The sequence below is a fragment of the Mus pahari genome, chromosome 8 (genome assembly GCF_900095145.1).
Source record: "Mus pahari chromosome 8, PAHARI_EIJ_v1.1, whole genome shotgun sequence".
In the NCBI taxonomy this organism is placed as follows: domain Eukaryota; kingdom Metazoa; phylum Chordata; class Mammalia; order Rodentia; family Muridae; genus Mus; species Mus pahari.
In genome coordinates, this window is record NC_034597.1 from 59,025,532 (window position 1) to 59,034,876 (window position 9,345).

At 44.9% G+C, this 9,345-nt stretch overlaps 1 protein-coding gene across 1 annotated transcript; it reads left to right on the top strand.

Annotated features, from left to right (window-relative positions):
* The first annotated feature begins 1,982 nt into the window (after positions 1–1,982).
* On the top strand, positions 1,983–5,921 carry Nefl (neurofilament light). Its single transcript, XM_021203061.2, has 4 exons — positions 1,983–3,167; positions 4,147–4,271; positions 4,673–4,992; positions 5,494–5,921. Exons 1-4 carry the CDS (start codon positions 2,121–2,123, stop codon positions 5,631–5,633), a joined length of 1,632 nt encoding a protein of 543 aa, XP_021058720.1. The 5' UTR covers positions 1,983–2,120; the 3' UTR covers positions 5,634–5,921.
* The last annotated feature ends 3,424 nt before the right edge of the window (positions 5,922–9,345 follow it).

Sequence of the window (9,345 nt, forward strand, 5' to 3'; positions counted from 1 at the left end):
ACACACACACACACACAAAAGCACTTAAGATCTCTGAGAATGATCTGTAACTCTGGCAGAAAAGCGCTGACAGAATGGAAGTGAACCACGCCCAACAGAGGTGTGTGCAGACCCTTTACAAAAGATTGTGAAATAATACAAGTAACACGGAGCAAGCTTGGGGGAAGCAATTGCAACTCTTCATCTATATGAGTAATGGGAAAGAAGAGAAGCTTTGGCTTATTCAAGACCTTCTCTGTTCCACCCCCCAACCCCTTCAGTCCTCTTGATCAGAGATGAATAAGAAAAAAAAAAAAAAGATACAGGCTACGGAGAGCCATCTGAACAAACACTTGACTCTGTATGCCAGCCACACTCAGGCAACCTGGTGATTAGGTTTGAAAGCTTAGATTGTGTAAACGTGGGTGGGCTTCTAATATGGCTTAGATGTAACAGCTTTAAGCCACCAGCAACCTTACAGAAGTCCTCTGTTTCAGCCCACTTCTCTTCTTTGAAGGGGCGAGTTATCAGAAGCATAGTATGTGTAACATGAGAAAGGAATATGCAGAATAAAGACCCCTTCATCCTCTTTTCGGTCTCCAGAAGCGACTTAGTACAGCTCCAAAAATTTCACTACTTTTTTACTTGAAAACGGTAACCTCCCACTGTGCCATTTAAAGGAATCAGTAAGCCAGTGATATGTTGAACAAATTAAACAAAATTCCAAATGCTTGCTTAAAGGTTTTAGTTATTTCTTACAAATCTCTGCAGTATCTCTTTGGAACTGCAGATACTCACAACGCGAGTATGAAAATGTTGCACCCACGCGCGTTTGGTGTGCCCACTCTGGTATCTGGGTGCTTCCTTCAGGAAGCCTATAGGTTCCTAAGTGTATCTATTATCTGTAAATTTCAGCAGGCTCCTTGCTGCGTTCTCTTCCTGAAGACCACACCCAGAGTGGGTAGCCCTTTGCAGCATCTTCTCTCTCTCTCTCTCTCTCTCTCTCTCTCTCTCTCTCTCTCTCTCTCTCACACACACACACACACACACACACACACACACACCATCTACCTTCATGGCTTGTCGAAACCATCAGGTTGGGGTACCACACAGGTGTTAAAAAGAGGGGAAGAGGCTTTTGATGCGATGGAGGTATGAACAGCTCAGTGAAGATAAAGGCACCCTGAAGTTCTCCTGCGCAGAGCGCTTCCGTTTGTCTTTTGCCTTGCAAATCTTTACCTGGCTAGTTCCAACCCCTCCTAAGCATTCCAGACTTCAATTCTCACAAAGAAAGGGGAAATTCTATGAAAGGTGTCAGGCAAATTAGCTGTAAAGGTTTTAAAATGCCAAAATGAACACCCGCTGTCCTGCGGTTCCCATGGGGTGTAGAGGTGCACGTCCCCTATGTATTGAGAAGCAGAGTAGGTACGGAAAGAAATAGAAATAAAAATAAAAGGAGGCAGGAGAAAGTGGGGCGAATTTAAGAAAACGTCAGAAAATAGCTACAAAGACATGCAAAAGTTTTCCTGCAGTAATGCCGCAAGAGCGAAACCTTAAGCTAGTGTCAGTAACCCAAACATGCTGCTTAAACACGAATCAGGGTCCTTGAGAGGGTCCCTGAGGCAGAACGGGAGAGCTAGGGGTGGGCTGGGGTGGGGTGAGGGTGTCTTTGTGACATTGGATGTTAAAAGTTGATGTGTCAGTAGGGATCGAGAACCTTTTTATTTGGAACATTTAAGAGTCCCAGTGATGTGGGCTTTAGGTATTAAGAGGCAGGATGGGACGGGCGAGTAGGAAAAGAAAAGAATGAGCAGGGAAATTACGGGGGTCTCAGAGAAAGTAGGGGTCCTCATAGAAAAGCAACCAGGCTGGAGCCGCAGCTCACTAGCCTCCTGTCGCTCGCCCCCGCCTTTGCTTTTGCGCAGAATCCTCCCCTTGGCTGCAGCAGCGCGCTACCCCCACTGGCCTGCGCACGGCGATCGATCACAGTCTGCGTCAGAGTCCTGGCGTATAAATAGAGGTGGCAGGACGGCGCCGAGCCGCACACAGCCATCCATCCTCCCCTTTCCCTCTTCTCCCCCGTTCTTCTCTCTAGGTCCCCCATCTCCGCCCGGGGCCTGAGGGGCGCACCGGCCGCCACCATGAGTTCGTTCGGCTATGACCCGTACTTTTCGACCTCCTACAAGCGGCGCTACGTGGAGACGCCCCGGGTGCACATCTCCAGCGTGCGCAGCGGCTACAGCACGGCGCGCTCCGCGTACTCCAGCTACTCCGCACCGGTTTCCTCCTCGCTGTCCGTGCGCCGCAGCTACTCGTCCAGCTCTGGCTCTTTGATGCCCAGCCTGGAGAACCTTGATCTGAGCCAGGTAGCCGCCATCAGCAACGACCTCAAGTCTATCCGCACACAGGAGAAGGCACAGCTGCAGGACCTCAACGATCGCTTCGCCAGCTTCATCGAGCGCGTGCACGAGCTGGAGCAGCAGAACAAGGTCCTGGAAGCCGAGCTGTTGGTGCTGCGCCAGAAACACTCTGAGCCTTCCCGCTTCCGCGCCCTGTACGAGCAGGAGATCCGCGATCTGCGGCTGGCAGCAGAAGACGCCACTAACGAGAAGCAGGCGCTGCAGGGCGAGCGCGAGGGGCTGGAGGAGACTCTTCGTAACCTGCAGGCTCGCTATGAGGAAGAGGTGCTGAGCCGCGAGGACGCCGAGGGCCGGCTGATGGAAGCGCGCAAAGGCGCCGATGAGGCTGCGCTAGCCCGCGCCGAGCTGGAGAAGCGCATCGACAGCTTGATGGACGAGATAGCTTTCCTGAAGAAGGTGCACGAGGAAGAGATCGCCGAGCTGCAGGCTCAGATCCAGTATGCCCAGATCTCCGTGGAGATGGACGTGTCCTCCAAGCCCGACCTCTCCGCCGCTCTCAAGGACATCCGCGCTCAGTACGAGAAGCTGGCCGCCAAGAACATGCAGAACGCCGAAGAGTGGTTCAAGAGCCGCTTCACGGTGCTAACCGAGAGCGCCGCCAAGAACACCGACGCTGTGCGCGCTGCCAAGGACGAGGTGTCGGAAAGCCGCCGCCTGCTCAAGGCTAAGACCCTGGAGATCGAAGCCTGCCGGGGTATGAACGAAGCTCTGGAGAAGCAGCTGCAGGAGCTGGAGGACAAGCAGAATGCAGACATCAGCGCCATGCAGGTATGGCACTGTTTAAGCTCAGTGGGGGTGGGGAGGTCCAGAGTCAGGGCAGGGTGGGGGGAGGTCAGGGTGTACCTAGAGAGTGAACGCTAGGGGGTCCTAGAGCATAGAGCAGCTACCCTAGGGCTTGGCTTCCGAGAGGTTGTGGAAAGGATGGGGCATTTGGAGGGGGCGGGGCGCGACTGCTGTTTGGGAATTGCTTGTTCTGGTTGAATCAGGGTGGTTAGGGGTGAGTTGGGAGGAAGGGGCGGAGGGAGTCGGAGTTGGGCGTTGCCACCAGTCTTAATGCCTTCTCTCTACTGACAACCCTTGACTCCCAAGTTACCCTCAGTACTTCCTGGACCTCCTGGTTAATAAATATGTCTGCTAGCTCTCACTAGTTTTGGGCCACCCAGCCTTGGGATAGTTTTGATTTTAACAGGGACACAAGAATACAGTCAAAATATTTTAGCAATTAATCACTGCAATCCATTTTTTTTTAAAAAAAATAAGTTCTTCATCTTTTGGGGAGAGCATTTTAGACAAACAGCTACACAAATATATATAATTTTATTTTTATTTATATATTTATTTAGACAAACACACACACACACACACACACACACACACACACACACACATTCCCCTCCCCAAATGCGACCTGGCTAAAAGAAGTGTGACAAGGGTGGTTAATAATAATAATAATGATAATAATAATATCAATTTGGTAGTTTTAAAAGACAGCTTACCATAATCAATTGAGAACAGTTTTCAGAATTGTTCACATCAGTCTATACCCCTCCTCTCTTGCTTCACTAGACTGGGCATTTTAGACCAACCCCTTCCCCCTCCCCCACCCCTCCCCCATTATTTTAAGGGAGATTTCTTGAAGGTGTACACTTTGGAGTTAACTGAGGCCAGGCCTTAGCATGGATACTACAGTAAAACAAATGCAGTAGAGATTTGTGTTTAGAATTCGTTAAAAACAATCTTCCGACAGGACACAATCAACAAACTGGAGAATGAGCTGAGAAGCACGAAGAGCGAGATGGCCAGGTACCTGAAGGAGTACCAGGACCTCCTCAATGTCAAGATGGCCTTGGACATCGAGATTGCAGCTTACAGGTAACATCCGGGTGGTAAGGGGAGTGGGCGTGGCGGCTCAGGGCAGTGGGCGTGGTGGCAGCAGATGACCCAGTCAGTGCAGAGTTAGAGTGAATCCCAAGTGCTCTAGAGTAGTCCTACTCTGGTCTTCCTCCAAGAGGGTAGAAATGTGTAGGGAATTAACCCTGAAGTAACATAAGCCTGTTCTCAGCATTCATATTTTAAACCTAATAGGGATGCATAGAAGGTCTTTTTGGTGGGGTCTCTCATGAGCTCCTTATTAAATCTTGATTATGCCTAACCCTGTTTGTCCTTGTATTTGCTTTTGAGGTTGGTTATAGAGGAAAGTGATGAGTGTGGGCTTAGGGCAATGAATACATCCAGCCTTGCTCTAACTGTACTCTTCATTCCCTCCCCACCAGGAAGCTCTTGGAAGGCGAGGAAACCAGGCTCAGTTTCACCAGCGTGGGTAGCATAACCAGTGGCTACTCTCAGAGCTTGCAGGTCTTTGGCCGCTCTGCTTACAGTGGCTTGCAGAGCAGCTCCTACCTGATGTCTGCTCGCTCCTTCCCAGCCTACTATACCAGCCACGTCCAGGAAGAGCAGACGGAGGTCGAGGAGACCATTGAGGCGACGAAAGCTGAAGAGGCCAAGGATGAGCCCCCCTCTGAAGGAGAAGCAGAAGAGGAGGAGAAGGAGAAAGAGGAGGGAGAGGAAGAGGAAGGTGCTGAGGAGGAAGAAGGTATGCAAAGCATTAAAAAAGAAATCTTTCAGAATCTCTATTACAAACTGGCTGTGGATGTTTATTGGGAGATCCATGACCTATGCAGGCCTTGCTTACCTAAATTCTATGTGAGTTTTGCAGTCATAAACAATACACATATAACAAGAACACACACGTTTGGTAAGCACAGATGGTAAATTGTAAAGGGTTCGTATAACACTCATTTAACATAGTGGTTTGGTACCCAGAGGAACATTTGATGTTGGCCAAAAGATGAAGAGTTGATTGTGCCCTAAAGAACATCAGTGCCAGACACATGAAAATATTGAGGGCAGGTCTTGGAGAGGAGATGAGCTTCCAGCATCTAGAAGCAACTTCCTTTTACATGTCCTTCAGGAGAGTGGGGCCAAGAGGTTTTTAGACACAGTCTGACAATAGTGTTTAGTAGCCCGCAAAGCCTCAGTAAAAATTTTTTGCCTAGACCTAACCTGGAGTTTGTATTTTCTTCTTATGTCCAAGCTGCCAAGGATGAGTCTGAAGACACAAAGGAAGAAGAAGAAGGCGGTGAGGGTGAAGAGGAAGACACCAAAGAATCTGAAGAGGAAGAGAAGAAAGAGGAGAGCGCTGGGGAGGAGCAGGTGGCTAAGAAGAAAGATTGAGCCCCATTCCCAACTATTCCAGGAAAAAAAACTCCCCAAATCAGGTCAACCTCGTCACCAACCAACCAGTTGAGTTCCAGATCCTATACAAATTAAGAAGTCAATACATGTACATGAGATGACTTAGGTTGGACATTCAATGTTGTGCTATGAATTCCCTCCTTATGCAGAGTATCTGTTTGCTTGCAGAGTGGCTTTCTGGCTTGCTGCCAGCCTGTGCATGGTCCATGCTTACGAGTTCAGGATCTATGGCAATGTGAATCACACAGATGTTTACAACAATAATAATAATAATAATAATAAAAAAACCACACACAGAACACGAATAAATGAATTCACTAATGTTCATGTGCAACCTCATGGGAAAAAAATAGTCATTTGAATCTTCAGTGGTTAGAAGTTAAAGACCTCGAGTTATGTGCAATAATAGTAAATAAAGTTTCACTGAATGACATATATTTTGCTGTGGTTTTTACTTAATTAAAGTACCTTAAATAAGGCACCAACATAAACCATATATAAATGGACGACTGACCTCCAGTTTTTCATAAAGTAAAAATTGTAGTGGGTGCAGTAGATAATTGGACATTCCGAGGGATAGATAAATAGGTCAAGACTAGAAAATATCCCAAAATTTACTGACAATAAATATGAATGAGACCATTCATAAATAAGAGTGTAATTCAGCATGCAAAACATAATGCTAGCTGGAGGGATGGCTTTCTAAAAGACAGTTTTGAAATTATGATGAACTATTATATAGTAATGCAACCTGGATAGACTATGAATCCACACAGTTGTCACTATGGTTACATTTTTAATATATCCTTGAATATCATGGGCATAAATTGAAACCTGAGCCCATGATACAATTAAGAGAAATGTCCTGTGTGTGTGTGGGGAGGGAATAAGATTATCAGAGGTTATCTGCCACTGCAAACACGTTGCCTGGAATCCTGAGCTCATGAATGGTGTGTTGTCTGCTTAATTCTACTGCCTCACATAATTGCCTTTGATGCTATACATTTTGAAACCCTTTAAAGACCACACAAGCAGATAATGGAATTACATTACTGTCACTTCTTGGGGGAGAGAATAAATTTGCGTGCCGCATTGGTATTGCTCTGCATGTCTTAATTGGTAACTATTTGGATTTCAATGCCTGGTTGGACACTACATCTTCTTTCCCCCATCCATCCACATCCATGGTAAAGCCACAGCAAAGCTTGCACTTGTGTTTGGTGTGGAATATAGATGACGTCTTTGCCTATCTACAGCTCTGGTGTACTTCTGCAGCTGTGATGTTTTTAGGAACTGCTTGGTTTGTTGATTTCTTCACTACCTGGTTTTTAGGTGACCTTTAGACTTAGGGAATCTTACCTAAAAATCAAGTGGTCTGCATTTCAAGTTACACGGTCTCTTTGCATCACTTACCTCTACTTGAATATGTGTTACTACACAAATAGGCAAAGCATTTCTTCACTATGATGTGAGTTTGAACTATGAAGGCTCTTGGCATTCCTTTGTAGATAGGAAGCTCCTGGTCTGCAAGCTTTTCACACGTGTCAGTCATGAGTGGATGCAAACATCTGCTTGGTTTATGAAATACTTGAATGAAGAACACAGTTCCATATTCAATCCTGTGTGCCATAATAAAATATTAAAAAATCTAAATTCTATGAGTGTGCAGTCTTTTTTTAAAAAATCACTCCTCTAACCTGAATCACTGGCCAGTCATTTTTCCCCTGACTCCACACACGCACAGGCTGTGGCTCTCACTCTTCATCCCCTGTCTCAGTGGCCCTCCTCCCCAGTCAGCCAAAGTGAGACTATCCAAGGTTATCTTGGAGAAGTACAAACTATACACTCCGTCATGGCATACCCTTGTTTTTTTATTTCCTTTCCCAAGCCCATTGATCTGTTGTAGGATCCCTATCTGGATGAGTAGACATGAGTGTCGCATGTCTCCAGGACTGACAAGATCTCATCCATTTCTCTGTACCCACTCTGTATGAATTTCTCTGGCCCTCACTTTAGGTGCTCTAACCTCCTTGCTCTTTTGATCCCATCCTCAACCCTGCCTGACAACTTATGCTCTCAATTCAGTTATAGGCTAATTAGTCTTTTTTTTTTTTTTTTTTTAGATTTATTTATTATTATATGTAAGTACAGGGTAGCTATCTTCAGACACACCAGCAGAGGGTGTCAAATCTCATTAAGGATGGTTGTGAGCCACCATGTGGTTGCTGGGATTTGAACTCAGGACCTTCAGAAGAGCAGTCAGTGCTCTTAACCACTGAGCCATCTTTCCACCCCTATGTGACCTTGTCTTAGAAAGCCTTTCTGACTTCTTCAGTCGGTCAAATGCCTCTGTTAAATGTACTCATAAAACTTTGCAGACATTTCGCACTTGACTTTGCTATCTGTTTTGTGGTCCTTGGATGATTTTCTGTCCAACCCTGACACCATGATCTTCAGGCAGATGAGAATCTGAGCTTTACTCGTCACTTTTCTTTTTTTTTAAGATTCATTTATTTTACTTTACACACACACATGAGTGTTTTGCCTGCATGTATATGCATGCCCCCTTTATATCTGGATCTCCTAGAAGCCAGAATAGGGCATCTGATCCCCTAGAACTGGAGTTAGAGATGGTTGTGCATCCATGTGGGTGGGTGCTGGGAACTGAACTTGGCTCCTCTACAAGAGCAGCAAATGCTCTTAACCTCTGGGTCATCTCATCAACTCTGTTTACTAATTTTTAAACTTTTAATTAGTGTACATTCATTGCATGAAGTTTTATTAACATATTTTGTACATGTTTCTCATTTAGTTTATGTATATATTCATTCTATAAGTTCTGTTACTCAAGAGAACCCTGACTAATATAGGTAGCACACCCAGGATGACAGTTCTAGTCCCATTCATTTATTTGGGAGTTTTATAATTTTATTTTTAAATGTATTACATTAATTGTATATATTTATTACAATATTAATTGTATAAATCTGTACAAATCTGCACTCCCACCAGCATTAGAAGAATGTTTCCACTCCCTTTATTTCATATCCTCACCAGCGTGACCAGTCATTTGTTTTATTGATCTTACCCATTTTGACAGGTATAAGATGAGATCTCAAAGTAGTTTCAATTGCCAGGTTTGTTTGTTTGTTTGTTTTTTGTTTTTGTTGTTGACTAAGGATGTTGCAATCTCTTTACGTGTTTTTCAGCCATCTGAGTTTCCTGGTTTGAGAATTCTGTTCAGATCTGCACCCCATCTTGTATTTGGGTTACTTGTTTTTTTGATGTCTAGTTTTTGAGTTCATTATTTATTTTAGATATTAGCCTACATCAGATGTGTGATTGGCAAAGACCTTTCCCGCTCTGTGGGCTGCTGCTTTGTCCTCTGCTGTAGAGGAGCTTCTTGATTGTACGATGTTCATTTTTTGATTGCTGATCTTAGTACCCGAACTAATGGTGTTCTGTTCAGAAAGCCTTCGGTAGCAATGAGCTCAAGGCTATTCCCCTTTTCTCTTCTATCAGGTTCAGTGTATCTGGTTTCATGTCAAGGTCATATATATATATAATTTCATAGATTTCTCTGTTTCTTTTTATAATGATCATTGTTTTATTTTTTATTTTTTTAACATGTATAAGAAATGAATGTAATAAACCAAACACATGGACAAAAAAAATACAGGAATCATATGAT

Coding starts and splice junctions, on each gene's coding strand:
- Nefl (XM_021203061.2), top strand. CDS start 2,121: ATGAGTTCGTTCGGCTATGACCCGTACTTTTCGACCTCCTACAAGCGG. Junction 3,168..4,146: donor CAGACATCAGCGCCATGCAG/GTATGGCACTGT, acceptor ATCTTCCGACAG/GACACAATCAACAAACTGGA. Junction 4,272..4,672: donor ATCGAGATTGCAGCTTACAG/GTAACATCCGGG, acceptor CCTCCCCACCAG/GAAGCTCTTGGAAGGCGAGG.